This window comes from Phocoena phocoena, chromosome 16, assembly GCF_963924675.1.
Source record: "Phocoena phocoena chromosome 16, mPhoPho1.1, whole genome shotgun sequence".
NCBI lineage: Eukaryota > Metazoa > Chordata > Mammalia > Artiodactyla > Phocoenidae > Phocoena > Phocoena phocoena.
Genome location: NC_089234.1, coordinates 31,594,074 through 31,613,110, shown reverse-complemented (window position 1 = coordinate 31,613,110; position 19,037 = coordinate 31,594,074). Strand labels below are relative to the sequence as shown.

Sequence of the window (19,037 nt, the reverse complement as noted above, 5' to 3'; positions counted from 1 at the left end):
CAACGGGAGAGGCCACAGCAGTGAGAGGCCCGCGTACCGCAAAATAAAATAAAACTTTTCGAATGGAGTAAAGAATGGAGAAGGGTAAATGTAATTAAAGATATTTGCATTGACTAGGAGGAGAATAAAGGTAAAGCTTAATATTAGACTTTGATAAATCAAGGACTTAGACTTTAACTTATGACCTCTAAAGAAAGAGAATTAAAAAATATAACTTCCAAATCAATTGAAGAGGAAAATAGTATAATAAGAAAATACTCAAACAATCCAAAAGAAGGCAAAAAAAAAAAAAAAAAGAAAAGGGACTGTAGAGACTGATGAGACAAGGAGAAAGTGTAAAAGAAAATGGTGGAGTTAAACCTAAATATATCTAAGTGAACTAGTTAAGTGATCCATTTTTAGCTAGACTGGATTAAAATAATTGGATTTTTTTATGGAATTTTTCTTTGTGGCAGTTATGTCTGAATTTTATTTTATTTTTATTATTTTTGGCTGCATTGGGTCTTCGTCGCTGCGCGTGGGCTTTCTCTAGTTGTGGCGAGCGGGGGCTACTCTTCGTTGCAGTGAGCGGGCTTCTCACTGTGGTGGCTTCTCTTGTTGCAGAGTGTGGGCTCTATGTGCATGGGCTTCAGTAGTTGTGGCACATGGGCTCAGTAGTTGTGATGCACAGGCTCAGTAGTTGTGGTGCACGGGCTTAGTTGCTCCGTGGCATGTGGGATCTTCCTGGACCAGGGCTCGAACCTGTGTCCCCTGCATTGGCAGTCGGATTCTTAACCACTGCGCCATGAGGGAAGCCCAATAATTGGATTTTTTAAAATCCAGTTATATTTTATGTAGGAGAGACTTATCTAGAACATAGGGATATAGAAAGTTAGAGAACAAAATATGGAAAAAACATGCCACATAAACACTAACAAAAGAAAGCTGGCATAGCTAAGTTAGTATAAGATAAAATAGATCTTTATGGCAAAAAGCTTTACTAGAGCTAGAGGGCCACATCAGAATATACTGTTTAATTCACACGTGTGCATACACACACACACACACACACACACACACTCACACACACAGAGACATATACATATATGCATATCATAATATGGCTTCAAAATATATAAAGCAATATTTGACAGAAATATAAGGAAAAATAGCAATTCACAAATGTATTGGGCAATTTTAACACATTCCTCTCAGTAACTGATGGAATAAATAAACCAAAAAATCTCATTAAGGATATAGAAGATTTGAACAACGTGCTTAATAGACTTGACTTGGTGTATTTGTAGAATATTGTACCTAACAACTGCAAAATACCACTTTCTTCAAGAACACATGGAACATTTACAAAAATTGACCTTATGTTATCTCAACAAATCTCAGAGTCTCAATATATTCAAAGGATTTAAATCATTTAGTGCAGAAACCCAACACAAAAATGCACAAAATATTGCTAGGAAATCTCCATATGTATGGAAATTAAGAAATACAGGTCTAAATAATTTGTTAACCAGAGAAGACATCATATTGATCATTGGAAAATGTTTTGAATTTACTGATAAACAACTAACATGTATCAAAATTTGTGAGATACAGCTAAAATAATTCTCAGAGGAAAATTTGACTATTTAAATATATATATTAGAGAAAAAGAAAGGTTGAAAATTAATGAGCTAAGCATCTTTCTTAGAAAGCTAGGGAAAAGGATAGAAGGAATGAAATAAAGAGAACAGAAATTAATAAGAAAGGTAGGATAGAATCAACAAATCCAGATGTTTGATAAAAAATTGATAAACTCGGGACTTCAGTTTATGAGGTTATATTATCCTTGAAATTAAAACCTAACAACACAAAAAATACTGCAACCCAGTTTCATTCATGAAATATGCTAAACAGAATTTTATCAAATAATATAGCTAAACTGTGGTCATTCCAGGAATGCAAGGATGATTTAATATTAGAAAATCAATCAGCATAATTTGCCACACTATAGTGTGTTTGCAAAGTCAGGAAACCAGTAATAGTATATTACTTCAGCATCCAAATAATCTGCTCACTACCCGTCAGGCAAAGTACCTCTAAATTTGAAGCAATGGTTCTAATTGTTAATCTGAAAAAATGTATAAGAAATATACTACAGAATGTCCAGAAAATCTGGAAATACATGGATGTTAGCAGAGCACTTTTGAATAGTGAAAAATCTTTAAGAGGTATGAATCTCTAAATGGAATTTCATTCTCTACATCAAGATGTGGGTAAAATGAAAAAAAAAGAAGGGTGGGGGGGCCCAGAAGAGTTAGTACAATACATTCTTCCAGGCCATTTGTAATGACTTGTACTGTAGTTCTAATCCACTAACATATTTTTAAAAATTTATTTGTTTTTGGCTGCATTGGGTCTTCGTTGCTGCGCACGGGCTTTCTCTAGTTGTGGCGAGTGGGGGCTACTCTTCATTGCAGTGTGTGGACTTATTGCGGTGGCTTCTCTTGTTGCAGAGCACGGGCTCTAGGCACGCAGACTTCAGTAGTTGTAGCATGCGGGCTCAGTAGTTGTGGCTTGCGAGTGCTAGAGCACAGGCTTAGTAGTTGTGGTGCATGGGCTCAGTAGTTGTGGCTCATGGGCTCAGTTGCTTTGTGATATATGGTGTCTCCCCAGACCAGGGCTCAAACCCATGTCCCCTGCATTAGCAGGCAGATTCTTACCTACTGCACCACCAGGGAAACCCCACTAACATATTTTTAATCTAACATTATTGTAGGAATACAAAACAGCTCTATGACTTAGAAAAGGAAAAGGACTTCTCCCTACTACAGAGTATATTATGGACTTGGAAACAGATGAAATCCCTTCGACAACGCCAAGGGTTTACAAGCACCTCGATAAAGTTGCAGTTTCAGAGGTGAGTGGCTGCTCTATTTGTTCTTATAGGTCTCCTGAGGAGCTGCCCACGAATAACTGGGAATTCAAAGTAACTTAGAAAAGAAAATCCAGAAGCTAGTCAACTATTTGACATAGTCAACAAAGAACTTGTATCTTGAATGTATAAACAATACTTACAACTTAATAAGACAACTCAATTTAAAAATGGGCAAAAGATTTGAACAGACACTTCATTAAAGAAGGTATATGGATGGCAAATGAACACAGGAAACAATGCTCAACATTATGTTATGTCAGTAGGGAAATGTAAACTAAAACCGCAATGCAATACACTACACACCTATTAGAATGGCTAAAATCCAAAAAAAAAGAGAAAAGAATAGAGAGAAGAAAGAAAGAAAAGAAAAAGGCAATAACAAATGCTGGCAAAGCAACAGGAACTCTCACTGATGGCTGGTGGAAATGCAGAATGGCGCAGCTACTTTGGAAACAGTTTGGCACTTTTTGATAAAGTTAAACATAGACCCAGCGATCATACTTCTAGATGGAACATGTAAGTCACAAAAACATATCTAGTGGAGGAGATAGTTACAAATTAAAAACTTTGCTTGTTAATCACTTCTTAAGCTGTTTGTGAACCCACAGTGAAATAACTGGTTCTCTCCCACAAGCCGTTGTCCTGGGTCTTTTGTTTTTCAAAACTATAAAAAATTAGTATAATTTCAGGGAATTCAGAAAGATGTTTAGCTTTGTTGATTTTTTTTCCTGCTGTAGTAGTTTTTAACAAAAGTGCTTCTGACAGTTTCTAAACCTAACCCAGCATGGACTTTGTTTATCTTAGGCTCCTGAATTCATGTAAACTTGCTGACTTGCCTCTCATATTTTAAACCGGTCTAATACACTCTTGCATTATGAGCCCCTCTTCAGAAAAGGAGAGTCACAGATGCAATAAGCTTGTTCAGAACAGTAGCTCTGGACCAATATTCCTGCTCACCACCTACTCTTATTCTACTAAACTCCAATCCCACTTGAGGCCCTTTGCATTTGTTCCTTCTGACATTTACCATTCAACTTTCCCTGTGGACTTTGGCTTGGGTTTGCCTCTCCAGATTGCTCCTGTAGACTTCTGAACTAAACCCCACAGTGTCAGTGATGAGTTTGGCCGTACAGGACTAGCTAGCCCCAGCTACACTAAAATGGGGCATTTCACTTGATCAAAGTATCATTCTTTTTTTTTTTAACATCTTTATTGGAGTATAATTGCTTTACAATGTTGTGTTAGTTTCTGCTGTATAACAAAGTGAATCAGCTATATGCATACATATATCCCCATATCCCCTCCCTCTTGCGTCTCCCTCCCTCCCACCCTCCTTATGCCACCCCTCTAGGTGGTCGCAAAGCACCAAGCTGATCTTCCTGTGCTATGCAGCTGCTTCCCACTAGCTATCTGTTTTACATTTGGTAGTGTATATATGTCAATGTTACTCTCTCACTTCATCCCAGCTTCCCCTTCCCCCTCCCCATATCCTCAAGTCCATTCTCTACGTCTGCATCTTTATTCCTGTCCTGCCCCTAGGTTTTGAGAACCATTATTTTTTTAGATTCCATATATATGTGTTAGCATACGGTATTTGTTTTTCTCTTTCTGTCTTACTTCACTCTGTATGACAGACTCTAGGTCCATCCACCTCACTACAAAGAGCAAAGTATCATTCTGATCAACTGGAAAAGCTGATGTTTGAAGGTGCTCCTGGGAACTCTGTTTCCAGGCTAGGTGTATCACCAGCAACCTCACTACAGGCCTTCACCTTGTGAACCCTAATTGAATAAGCTTGTAGCCAGGCCTATGTGAAAGACAGTACTTATGACAGGAAGACCTGGGACCTAGACACTAAGATCAGGTTATCTTTTCTTCATATATTTGGTTTTGGGCATATCGAATTTGATAAGCTTTTGAGACATCCCTAAATAAAGCAACTGAAAGGGCAGCTGGATGTATGGTTTGTACTAGAAAGAAAAATGCTGAATTTTGTGGCAGAGTAATAGTAATTGAAGCCATGCGTGTGCATGAATCTGCTTAGGAAGAGGGTAGAGAATGAGATGAAAAGAGGGCCGAGAGCTAAATCTTGAGAAACTGCCTTGAATGGCTTGATAGAGGAGGGGAAACCAGAGGAGGGACAGAGAAACACCAGTTAGAGTGTTTTGCCACAGAGGCAAAGAACGGGGAGTATTTTAAATAGGAGGGAGGGTTAATAGTATTTAATGCTTCTGAAGTATCAGTTAAGTCTAGGACTAAAAATGTTCATTGGATTTCCTCACATGGAGGTTACTGATTGAGAAATTAGAGCAGGTTTGATGAAGTGATGGTGGCAGAATAAAATAGCAGGAAATTGAGGATATAGTCCTGTCTTCTCATTCAAGCAATAAATTTTCCTTGTCACATGTTACCAACACTACATTAAACTTAGAGAAACTGCCTGGGTAAGTAGCCACAGACCTTGTTGTATTTTGGCTACTGAACCCAAACCACAGCACTGGTAAGTAGCACGGTGAACCCAGATTCCTGTATATTGTCTTCACCTGTGTTCTCTGTTCGGCTCCTACTTACCTGGAAGGGATCCAGATGACTGTCAAAGGGGCTTTTAAAAGATATAGAAAGAACAATCTATTCAAGCAGGAAAATCCATGTCATTTCCCAGAGCTACTGAATAGAAAGGAGGAAGCTATGGAACCAAGATCACTGTCTCAGTGATCTCCTCAAAAAGAGACTGCCTGTTAAAACACCTATTGTCTCAGTACTGTACATTGCCTAAGTTACTCTACACTGGAATCACCTGGGAGAGATCTAAAAACCACTATTATGATTTAGTTGCTATGAAGTATGGTCTGGGCATCAGGAACTTTAAAAATATCCCCAGGTGAGTTTAATATGTGACAAAGTTTGTGAGCCATTGGATTAAACAATAAGTTAAATGACTTTCATATTGATTACCCTGAATCAGAGGAAAACAATAATAATATTTGTTGAGTGTTTGTTATACTCCAAGCACTGGACTGAGCACTCTACATGAATTAGTGCGTTTAATTCTCATAACAACCCAATTTTCAGATGAGAAAAGTAAGGCATAGAGTACTTAAGTAACTTGCCCCAATTCCATAGTGTCAGTAATGGGTCTGGGCTTCAACACAGGTAGTCTGGTCTCTAGCCCATATAGGTAGTATCTACACTAGGTTCCCTGTATTTTACTGCAAAAGGCAAAAAGCATATGATATTTTACAATGATAATGAGATATACTTCACATACCATACAGTTCATCCATTTCAAGTGTACAGTTCAATGGTTTTTAGTATGTTCACAGCATTGTGCAAGCATCACCACAATTATCATTTTATAACATTTTAGGCACCCCCCCCCGTAGAACTATCTTCCTATTAGCAGTCACTCCTCACGTGTATAGATATAGTTTTTGTTTTTCTTGGGTATATACCTAGGAATGGAATTGCCGGGTCATATGGTAACTCAGTGCTTAACATTTTGAGGAACTGCCAGACTTTTCCAAAGCAATTGCACCATTTTCTATTCCCAACAGAGTATATATAATACTTATCAAAGAATCTCCTTTTTAAAAGATTAAAAATAAAAAACTGAACTTTGAACTGAAAAGAATAAAATGTCGACTCCCAGACCAATTATTTTCTGAAAGGGTTCCAGAGAACTGGGGTTTTGCTGGACTACTAATAGAAGAGGAATAATAGTAATACCTATTTCATAGGGTTGCTGTGAGAATTAAATGAGTTAATATGTATAAAGTACTTAGAATATTGCCTGGCATGTGCTTAGTAAGTACAATGTAAAAGTTAGCTGCTGCTACTACTAGTAGTAGTACTGGTGGTAGTAGTAGTAGTTGTTAGTGGTAGTGGTGGTGGTGGTGGTGGTACTAGTTGTAGTAGTTGTTGTCGTTGTTATTAGTGGTGGTGGTGGTGGTGGTAGTTGTAGTAGTGATAGTAGTAGTAGTTGTCATTGTTGTTAGTGGTGGTGGTGGTGGTGGTAGTTGTGGTAGTGGTAGTAGTAATGTCATGAACTGAGTATAACTGAGATTTACCACTTAATCTTCCTATAGTGTCCTGCCCTTACACATGTTCATGTTCTCACAGCTTAAAAAATATGAGAGGGACTTCCCTGGCAGTCCAGGGGTTAAGACTCCATGCTTCTACTACAGGGGGCATGGGTTCAATCCCTGGTCGGGGAACTAAGATCCTGCATGCCATGTGGCACAGCCAAAAATTTTTTTAAAAATATGAGAGGAAGCAAAATGAGAGGAAACATGGCATGTGCCCTTAAATTTGTGTCTTCCATCCCCCTTAGTTACTCATTCTCACCAGAGAGGTTTCTTGATGTCCTTAGAAAAGGCTGAAGACACTAAGTAGGGAGAAATCTGTGAAAACTAAGAACAAGTTTATGAAGTTTTATGTATATACATATATATGTGTGTGTATCACATTGATAATTTCCTTGGGATGTAAAATTATTTTATGTAAGAAATTGTGGGGTGTGTGTGTGTGTGTGTGTGTGTGTGTGTGTGTTGGCAAGATCTCTAACAACTCTCAAATCCATTATTCCTGCTTTAAATAATTCTATTTATTATTAATTAGGATGAAAATGAATAAATGTAATGAACAAAAACAAGAAGAATTGTCAAAAATGTATGAGACTCAGAAGAAAACTGAAGGAAAAGCATTTAAGAATGGGGATAAACAGGAGGTATTTATATTGCAAAATAACATTCAACTCATCTTAACTAGTTATAATATTTGTTTGGTAGAATAGGAAATCTTGGTATTTGTAACAGTTACCCAAGAAAAGGACAAATATAAGAAATAAAGTGTAATTTTAAGAATAATTGTCCTAAGCAATGAACTTACATTATAAATTATATATTTATTTTTCTGTTTCTAGAGCTTCTCATATTTAGCTTCAGAATTTGAAGAAATAGATATTGAAAGAATAAATCCAATTACCTTGATGCCACAAATTTCTTTCACAGCAGAATTAACAAACTTATCTAGATGTTCACTGTAAGCATTTTTAAAGGATTATTTCTTCATTATATATTGTCTAGTAATTGTATTGTTTTTCTAATAACGTTAGATTTCTTGAGTGAGTACCATATACCAGGCACTTAGCATGCTGAGTTTAAAAAATATATTTGCACATTTAATTGCCACTATAGCTCTATGGTATTATCTTCATCTTACAGATGGGGGTCACACTTCTAATTAATGACTGAGGTGGGACATAACCCAGTTTAGTTTGATGGTTGTTTTTTGTTTTACTATGGTAGTAATTTTTGTTCAGGTATAGATAGGTGGAATATAAAGCCACTGTGAAAAATAAGGTTATATGGTCACCCTTGCTTGTTGAAGGACCTCCTGGATTTCATAGAAAGTGTTTGGTGTAGAAAGGGCCCTCTGGACAATTTTCTACTTTGACAATGCAAGCTTCTTTCCTTCTCAGTTGTGACGTCTTCCTTGAGCTTTAAGGTTTTCTCCCTACTCCTAGGACATCCATGCATAAACAGATGTCATGTCGATCGCCATTTCTCCCATCTCTAAGCCTTTGGATCTCATCTCCCTTAAAGAGGGTGTAGGAACTTAGAGCACTGAACTAGGTACAACTTTCCAACATCTCTGTCCCATGGAAAACTTGGTACAGATTCATCTCTGAGTACTGTGAATGTGCATTATTTAGCATGGTGTTGGAAGGTAGTGTGTGCCCAATAAATACTCATCTTCATTAAATGAATGAATAGGTGGTTCAACTTTTAAATGAACATAAAGAGTAGCGAACACAAAGGCACAATTATCATTACCTTCTTTCTGACTAGAGAAGTGCAGCAGTGAAGCAATGTTTTATTTGTTCTACACCTACTTCCAAAAAGGGCCCAAGATGATTTATTATGTAAGACACCCATGCAAAAGGACCATCTAAATGAGGACAAGAGAACAGCCATAAAATGGAAGTTGGAAGTAAAAAGGAGAAAGAGAAGGAGGAAGATATTTGTGCTGGAAAGCCTAGGCTAAAACTTAGTGGAGGTCAAGGCAAAAGGCAATATAATGCTTTATATCTTTTCAAAGCTATTGTTGTGGCATTGCTGTCATTATCCATTTAAAATGTCCAGTTGAATAAGAATTGATTCTTTAGAAAACAATAATATAGGGCTTCCCTGGTGGCGCAGTGGTTGAGAGTCCGCCTGCCGATGCAGGGGACACGCGTTCGTGCCCCGGTCCGGGAAGATCCCACATGCCGCGGAGCGGCCGGGCCCGTGAGCCATGGCCGCTGAGCCTGCGCGTCCGGAGCCTGTTGCTCGGCAACGGGAGAGGCCACAACAGTGAGAGGCCCGCGTACCGCAAAACAACAACAACAACAACAAAGAAAACAGTAATATACTGATGTCAAGGATAGAGGTGAAAGGAGTACAGGGATTAAAGAAAAATTAAAAAGAGTTTACAGGTGAAGAAAAAGGCAAGATTTCATGAGGAGAAATATAACCCCGAATTAACAAATTTTCATAAGCTCATTATTTAAACCACTTTCAGAGGACTTATTTTATGAAACTATTTCTTTAAAGGTAATTGGGAGGAAGGTCAAAAAAGGCCTACAGGGAAACAGGAAGAATAAGTAATCTTTTGTCCCATAACCCTCTGAGAAGATTACAGAGAAGATGAGCAGATATGGGGGCAGGGAGATACTGGCCTATAGGATGATTAGGATGGAGAACAGAAGGGGATTTTATTTTTCAACCTAAGGCTTATCATCCAACTAGTCTTCTACCTTCTGAAAAGCAGGATTAAGTCTTAAATATCATTAGGTCAGTTGCCTTGCAGCTGAGAAGATATTCAGTAAATGTTGGTTGAGTGAACAAATGAATGGATGGATTGAAGACTCTCTTTGTAGTCTCATATCATTGAATGGATCAATTTCTTCCCCAAAAAGTGTTTTCATAGAGCCCCAGGAAAGTAAGCTCTCTGGCTTGCCTGTCTGATCTTTGGGTTCAGAGAAACAATGTCCTGGGGAAAAAAAGGTATATCACCTAAAGCCTAAAGAGATTCACAAAGACCTTTAAGAGGACACAGCAAGCCTATTGACTTAGAGCCACTTCCTTGAGGTTATTGAAGACATGGTGTGTGTGTGTGTGTGTGTTTGTGTTTGTGTGTGTGTGTGTCTTTTAAAAGTTAGAAAATATTTTTGAATTCTCGATTCAAGCTCCGCCACCCCCATTCCTAAGTCTCTCAGCTTTCTCCTCTCATGAGACATAATGGGTAAGCGCTATAATCTCTTTAAGTTATAATTTAGTAAAATAGCTGAATGATTTATGGTACCTTAATTTTAGTTCTTTTTGTATTTTTGAGTAAATGTCTTTTTAAAAAACCATTTGAGGGGTAGGAAAGGCTTTTATCCACATATAGGCAAATGTTATTGGGCTCAAATATTATTTGTCCTCTAAAATGATCATATTTTAACATGTTGAGGTACATTTTGAAAAGAATAATATTTTATATCTGGTTTGCTTTTCAAGGGTCCAATAAAGGTTTATTTAATTTTTAGGCATGAACAAAAGAGGAGAGCCAAAATTCAGAAGCTTAAATATTTTATTAAAATATTATACAACAATAAACAAGTTTCTTGCACTTCAGTATCTCCCCTACAGTTTGATTTTAAAGTCATGTTTCAACAAATTTTCAATATTCAGTTAATATATTGGCCTGAAACAATTTGCTTGGAGGTATGCCATTGTCATTTAATTTTGTATCTTATTTTATGACATACATAATTTTAAATTTCTTGTTAGCTACTGTTATATGTGATAAGTAAGTTCTTTTATATTGAGATGACTGATCTATATGGGTAGACATTTATAAATAATATATTTATAATTCATCAATAGTCTTTTATTAGTAGCTGTAAGTACAAAATTATTTGATTTGTAGTTGTTCTAAATACTTCTATCCTGCTAAAATTCTTGCCAACCCTAGATGTGCAGCATTATTATTCATTTGTTAGTGAGGTGGAAGAGGGTTGTTTAAACTATGAGTAGTATAGCTATTGTAAGTGTTGAATGATTTCTCCAAATTGCCCCAACCTTAGCTTGGTGATATCAGTCTCTTGATATATTTGTTCATCTTTTAAAAAAATTTTGGATCCCTTTAAGAATCTGATGAAAGAACACACATACAGCAGACCCCTGATTCCTGCCCAAACACCCCACCATAAGAATCCCTTCACTAAAAGAAGAAGAAAATAGGATGATGGAGAAAAATTAGAGACAGTAAAGGAGTTTAGACAAGAAGTCTTGCTGGTTAGTATAAGGGTTAAACTTGTACCTAGAGCTGAAAGAAAAGTTAGGAGGGAATAAAGATTTGTTAACTAATGAGAACCCGCTGTATAGCACAGGGAACTCCACTGTACAGTAGAAACTAACACAACGTTGTAAAACAACTATACCCCAACAAAAAAATAAAAATAAATAAAAGTAAAAATAAAAAGATTTGTGTATGTGAGTGTGGGGTGGAGTTTGAGGTGTGGGGAGAAGATTATTATTACAAATCTAAATCAAAGTTATTTTTCAATGCCTAAAATAATTTTGTGCTATCCCTGATCAAAAGCTGTATTCATTTTGTTCATCTGAGCTGTCAAGTTACTATCATCTTAAAATGTACCTCTGTTGAAATTTTATTTAAAAAATATACTGACTACACTTTCCTACTATTGTACCTAAAATAAATTGTGATATAATAATCCAACCACTTGAAGTTTAAAACCTGCCCCCTCCCAAAATAGATAAGTGTGTATTTTGAATCCCTCATCATCCCATGAATTAGCACATGATCTTAACAAAACAAGAGGCAGGGAAAGAAAGGAATCTATCTAGGGATAAGTTGCACCATTAGCAGTGCAAAACTTGCTAAATAAATCTATATGCCCTAGACTAACATTCTAACCTACATTTATAATTTTCTTCCTACTATTCTTCTTTACTCTTTCTTCACTTCAGCCAAACTGAACTGCTTGTTTTTTCCGTACATTCTTGCAATTTCCTGCTTGGAGTTTTGAATATTCTTTCTCCACTTATAGTGCCTATTTTCATTCTTCACACTCCATCTCAGCCACACAGTGGTGTTGATAGCTTCCATTAGGAGACAAGTCTGTCTCTGGGGAGATTCCAGGTAGAATTCTCTACCTTTACATTTGCTACCATCCAGGATCTGGCCTCCAGCTCTGCAGTCTCAGAAACTGGATTTAACAGTTCCATGAGAATGCATCTACATACCCTAAATAAATTTACAAGGACGATGTGTAAAATCAGAATGCCAGTTCAATATCTGAATATATTTATCAGTTCGTTGTCTCTTTTTAGTTAGTCAATTTACTAATTTACAGTAAGAAAATTTTTTCACAGACCTAAATACTTTAAGTCCATTAGCTATAACCCCTACAAACCTTTCTGTATTAGGGAGGTCTTTGTCAAAGGGACCAATGTGTTGGGTTAAATTCACTCTTACAGGGACAGTATTTAGATGACCAGAAAAATATTTGCCTCTTTGTCTTTCCTTTTCCCCTGCTTTCTTGGTTAATCAACTATCCTTTTGATTGGTACATTCTTTTTTATCATTCACGGGGCAGTTATCCCCCGTCGATTTCCTTCTTCTTAGAACACATATCACTGTTTCCCCAAACACTGATAACACAGTATAAGTCAAAATAAGATTTTTCTATTGAAAAAACTTTAGGTTTGTAGTTATGGCAGTGATGGAACTATAGTAGAAAGCACAGCATACAGAATCAGAAGACCTGGGTTAGTACCCAGTGGGCATCTATGGAACAGTCTACTCAGCACCTCCCTGACTCGTTCTGGGACTTTTCCTCCCTTCCCTGCCCCATAGCTTGTTTAACCTGTCCTTGGATTCCATGAGCCAGCAAATCTCCCCTTTTCTTAAGCACTTCACCTGGGTTTCTATCACTTTTAATAAAAATTAATATAGTTTCATATAGAGACTCCATTTCTTCATTTACAAAGTGGGAAGAATAATACCTATTTCCTATAATTTTTATCGGGTTTAAATGAGGTAAAGAATTTTAAAAGTGCTACACAAAAGTAAGTTATTCGGGTATTGTGTTATAGGTAATATATTCACAGAACTGTATTTGTAATCCTTTTATTCAATTGATTTTCTTTGAAACCAGTAGAAGGCAGTATACTTTTAAACACCTAGGATTATCTACTTTTCTCACAATGATGTGGATCAAATGCTATAGAGCAATACCTATTTTACATTCTAGTGTTTTTAAAAGAATTATGTTAGTGATGATCTTTATTTTAGTTCTTTTTCTATTTTGTACTTTCAGTGATTTATCAACCATTTCTTTTATATTTAGGTTTATGAAATAAGTAAAAGGACAAGCTTATTGGCAAAACTATATTTACCCTTACCTAAAAACACAGAGCTAAAAAGCAAAACTGTTTTGGAATATGTAGAATTTAGCTCTGATAAGCTGGTCATACCTGCATATGGAGAAGTAGGAAGCAGTAAGTTTATTAGAAATGTTTCTTCCCTCCTATTTTCTTCATGAGTTCCATATCCTAAATGACCCTGGGTCATTTATATGAATAAAGAATCCTATATTTACAATATTAGGTTAAAAATGAATTAAGTTCTTCTTCTAGACATTAAACTAATTTTTAAAACTTTGACTTGAATCAGATCTTTGGGATATCTAAAATTCGGGATTAGCCCCTTTGCTTTTCCCAGGACATCTGAGACAAGGGCGCTATGCTCTCTGGAATGTGAGCTCCACTCCTGAATGGGTAGGCTGCTCTGCCTCTGCCTATCTTTTAGTAAATCTTAAAGATGCTCCAGGACAGGTTGATTCATCTTTGAACTGAATAGGGGAGGGAGGAAGAGAATGAGAGAGAAAGGAAGAGGTAAAGGAGAGAGGAAAGAAGAAGTGATGTTTTTGTTTATTGTTGTTCAATTGATTTTACTCCTCCTGCAATTAAATTTAAGTTAGCATGTCTGCCAGAATGCTGTCATTTCTCTTCTCCCCCAGCTCCCTTCTCTTTCACCTTCCTAGGGGTTTTGCAGTTGCTGCATCCAGCTGGTAAAAAGAAAGGGAGTATGAACGAGTGAGCAAGGAGGAGAGAGAAGAAAACAAATAGGCAAGGGAACCAGGGGAGAACAGAAAATGAGGGAGGAATGTAGTCTGCTTAGACAGAGTCCAGATGAAGCAGAAAACAGGGTTGTGGAGACCCAGGAGAAAAGACTTAAGAGTGAAAATTTTAGGGAGCACTAGGAACTTGGCAGAAGTTTCAAGGAGTATCGTTAAGCTCTCTGGAGACAGAAAGAAGATGAGGAGAGGGGGAACGCTCAAGAATGTAGGAAAGGAGACACACAGTAGCTCTTTTTCTGCTGCCAATATTTTTTTCTCGCTGGCAGCCACTCCCAGAAAGAATGGGTTAAAAACTTCTGTGTTCAGATAAATATGTTCCTCTCTCTTTTGTAGTCTCTTTGAAGCAGTCTACCTTGAGGGATCTTAGATGTGAGGTGAGGGAGAGCTCTAAGATTAGAGCCTATGGTCAACATAAACTTTGTGTTCCTGAGGTTCCACAGGTAAAAGTCTGGAAAAAAACTGTAATGTGCTCAAATATTCATTTGTTTTTAATGCCTTTTATAAATAGATGTGCCCTTTCTTCTTGAGGGAAACGGAACTGAAGAACTTTGTCTTTTGACTTCAGGAAAATTAAGCTATTCTCTATCATGGGCCTTAGATGAAAATGGTGTTCCTCTGACACCTATGTCACAGTCATTAAGATCTGCTTACTGCAGGTAATAAACGTTTATGCTTGAAAAATAATGCCAGTCCTCAGCAAAGCATCTCACAAGACCTACAAAAGGGAAAACTCTAGAAACAGTTTAGTTTACTTGGATGTTGCTTTATGTTTTATTTGTATTTATAAATATGTAAAATATTTATATATTTTATTTATAATCACTCTACTAAGACAATAAGTATCTTTGTATGTAAGAGAATGTATCTCTTCAATGCTTAGGATTAGAGCCACATGGATGATGAGAGAGGCAGTTCCACAGTCCTTAAACTGTAGGCAAAGGCCAAGACTCCGAAGGATTTTACTTCTGGGACCTTTATATCTCCCAGTCATTCTGGATTACGAAAGAATCATTTTTTACATTATCAATTTGCTGGAAGAAATTGCTGGACATAGAAATTTCATCTATATCCCAGGACTTCCTAGAGGAATTGGGATTAACTGCTAGACCACATCCACAAACAGGATTACTAGAAGTAAAGTAAAATTCTATAAAAACGATGATAATGCTGGCTTACCTATTGTGCTATGTTTGAGTAAGACGGTATATATAAAGGACCAAAAGATCCCATCGTTTAAAAATTAGTGAATGATGATAACAAGAAGATAGCCTTTCCCCTACCCATCTAAACACATATTTTTTTAAAAAACCATGGCTATATCCAACTATATGACATTATGGGAAAGGCAGAACTATGGAGACAGTAAAAAATGTGAGTGGTTGCTGGGGGTTAGGAAGAGAGAGGGATGAATAGGCAGAGCACACAGGATTTTTAGGGCAGTGAAACTACTCTGTATGTTGCTATAATTGTGGATACATGTCATTACATATTTACCAAAATCCATATAATGTAAGACACCAAGAGTAAACCCTAATGTAAATCATGGACTTTGAGTGATAATGATGGGTCAGCATAGGTTCATGGATTATAACAAGTGCAATTCTTTTATTGCAACAAACATAATAAAGTATAACCCTGGTGCAGGATGTTGATAGTGAGGTAGGCTGTGCAGGGTGTTTTAGGAGAAAAATGGACAATTAATAAGGGTAATTCATTTTGGAACTAGTGAATAAGCTTTTAATACGCTGAACCATTATTTTCTTGTGTTTCTTAGTATTTCCCTAGCACAGTCCCCACTGCAGCTATTTTTAATCTTTGCCTCATCATACTATTCTTTGCCTTTTTCTTGGAGTCAGGTGTTTGTTCTCCTCACTCTAAAGCTAGCTTTTATACAAGTAATTTGGAACTTTCCTTCGTCTCCATTAGGATTCTGCTGACATATTTATATCCTTTTCTTATCTTTTCTTCAACTTTTCCGTTTCCTACGCTATAAGTCTTTTGTACCCAAGAAGCTTTCTGTGCTTTGAAACAAAGAAAAATCCAAGCATTTGATTAAACCCTGAAAACTCTTTCTGGTTGTTTTTCTCACCCAAGTCCTCATATGGGTGGTCTACTGGTCTGCATACATTGCCTCTACTTTTAATTCACACATTTCGTCCTTAACCCAACTCAGTTATTCCTGAAGGCTACCAGGGACCTTCTGGGCATATTCATTGGCCCATCCTCCTCGTTTTGCTTCTTGAAGTCTCTTGTCTCATGGCTTCTGTGATGCTGCACTTAACAGTTCCTGTTAGTTGGGAACTCAAATTTATAAAAGATTGAGAGTAATTCTGCAAGATTGGAACAGATGACAGGTTTCAACAGGGAATGAATTGCAGGAGAGGTTTTCAAAGTTCAGAGTCCTTTCTAAAGTGAACTAGAAGTAAAACTTTACAGTTGGGGCCTCTGAGATCAGAGAAGGAAGTTACAGAACTCTCCTCCTCTACAGTTGTGGGAGCCCAAGGACTGGTGAGGAGCAGTGGTTCTAGGAATGGGATGGGTGCTCCAAAAGGCAAGATTGACTTGTGAGAGTCAGAGCATGGAGCCAAAGGAGAGCACAAAGAAAGTATGTTCATTCACTGTTTCACTCACTCATTCATTCCTTTATTCATCAACTACTGACAGAGCCAGAGACAAAGAAGTGAACGAAAAGAAGGTCTTAGAATGCTTCAGTATAACATTAGGCACACCTCTCCAATCCCATGTTGTCTAGAGTTTTTGTTTAATACATTTTTAAAACATAAAACAGCTTTTCTTACACTCACTGTTAATTATTTTCTGACGTGGTTAATTGACTTTTATGTTTGCCCTCATTTCTTACCTCCCACAACTTTCATTCTGGATTTACTTGCTGAAAGTTGCTCCTTTAATGATTCGGTTTTCATGGCTAGCAAGCTTGTTTAGTCTTTGTAGATCTGCAAATGTATTTATATTTTCCTCCTTCTTGAATAATTGTTTAGATGGGCATAAAATTTGAGGCTGATATTTATTTTCCGTATTTGAAGCTATAGTTACATTATCTTCTGGGATTTATCTAGCTGTTTAAAAGTCTGCCATCGGTCTAAACAGTAGTATTTTGTAGATTGTCTTTTCTCCCTGGTAACTTTAAAATTTTTTGCTTAATTCATAGAGACAAAGCCAGGGGCTGAGGGGAGGGAGGAATGGAGAGTTATTGTTTAATGGTACAGAATTTCTGTTTGGAATGATGAAAAATTCTGGAAGTCCATAGTTATGGTGGTTGTACAATACTGTGGGTATACTTAATATCACTGAATTATACTACCTGCTTAGCATTTGGTTGTGAAGGAGGGGGTGCAGATGACTGAGGAATTTTGCCGTAGCCCACGGCTAAACACCTGTAGGGCCAGCTGGGGGAATCAATATAGCCAGGGCAGGAGATGTTCTGTGGTCTTTATTACTTCCCCTGAGGCAGAAATCTGGAGACTACCTTGAAATACAATTGCAACCTAATTTTTTTAGGCTATAACGGGATAAGTTTCTCTCCCTAATCTATTCATTGACATTTAAACTGTACTGCAGCCTTTCTTCTCTAGGGGACCTGGGCTAAGAATCTTCCCATGAGAAGGAACATTTGTTACATGATGGTGTTAAGGGTGTCAGGCCCTAGATATCTCTTATGACAAAGACATTAAAACAGTTTAAATATGAGAGCAGACATAGGAATTAAAGAAAGGAAGAACACTCAAACTTTACCTATTTGTAATTTTGCTTAACATCCTATCACACCATACATTGGCTTTGTTAGCAATAGCTTCCAAAGATTCATCATAAAAATATGAATAGATACTGATGGAAAGTAGACAGTGTAAAATGTATGTCCATGTTTGAGTTGACATTATTGAATCTGAGTCAGAACTGTATTTCTGGAATCCTAGTTTATGGACTGGAATTTTTCTTGAGTACTTTACAGAAAGGATCTTAGAAATCTTCTAGTCCAAATTGCTCTAATTCTACATGATGAAACAAATTATCTATGAAGAGAGAGATTAAATAACTGGGATAATTGATGGCTGAAAATAAACCCTTACTGTTTAGGGTTGAATTCCTTCTTCACTTAGCCTATAGTTGAGGTCACTAAGGATGCATTATGAGTCTAGCCCATCTTTTATAGCTCTCTTAACTTCTGAAGATGTGGCCTCATATGACCAAAGATATTCTTCTGGCCCATACTTCCCAGTTAATTGTATTACATACGCTATATTATGTTTCAACTCTAAAGATATAGCCTAAAGATTCTTTTTATATTGTGGACTTTAGATAGCAAAGATGAATATTTACAGACTTTACCCTTGAGAAGCTTACTTGTCTCTTAAGGGAGGAGTAGACATTTATCAAAAAACTATGATACACAGCTAGTGGTTTGTGACCACCTAGAGGGGTGGGATAGGGAGGGTGGGAAGGAGGGAGATGCAAGAGGGAAGAGATATGGCAACATATGTATATGTATAACTGATTCACTTTGTTATAAAGCAGAAACTAACACACCATTGTAAAGCAATTATACTCCAATAAAGATGTTACCAAAAAAAAAAAAGCTATGATACAGTTAGAAAGTGAGAAGAACCAGGAAAGATATCACATCTAAACCTTCTATTTTATCCTTAAACACAGGGTAAGCTTTATCGTTAAATACCTGGAATGGGTAGGTTTTACCCCATATAACAGATTTATCACCTACATATTATATAGAAATTCACAAAATATTTTTCTTTATGTTAGTGTGTTTAGGAATGTAGATGCAAGAGGTGTTCCTGGAATTCCATGGCTTATTAATGCACAGAAGCTTTTTGAATGGGCAAACGAGGTCAGAATTGACCCAAATAATCCAGAATATTCTGATTTAATGGAATTTGTTATGGTAAGTTATAGCAC

General features: G+C 36.9%; 1 protein-coding gene across 1 annotated transcript in view; it reads left to right on the top strand.

Moving 5' to 3' along the window:
* The window catches only part of CC2D2B (coiled-coil and C2 domain containing 2B), a 93,811-nt gene that overhangs the window by 27,386 nt on the left and 47,388 nt on the right, over window positions 1-19,037 (top strand). Inside the window, exons 11-17 of the mRNA XM_065894603.1 lie at window positions 2,756-2,896; window positions 7,532-7,640; window positions 7,836-7,954; window positions 10,485-10,662; window positions 13,314-13,464; window positions 14,614-14,761; window positions 18,885-19,023. Coding sequence (XP_065750675.1) covers window positions 2,756-2,896; window positions 7,532-7,640; window positions 7,836-7,954; window positions 10,485-10,662; window positions 13,314-13,464; window positions 14,614-14,761; window positions 18,885-19,023 — 985 coding nt within the window. The remainder of the gene's footprint in view (window positions 1-2,755; window positions 2,897-7,531; window positions 7,641-7,835; window positions 7,955-10,484; window positions 10,663-13,313; window positions 13,465-14,613; window positions 14,762-18,884; window positions 19,024-19,037) is intronic.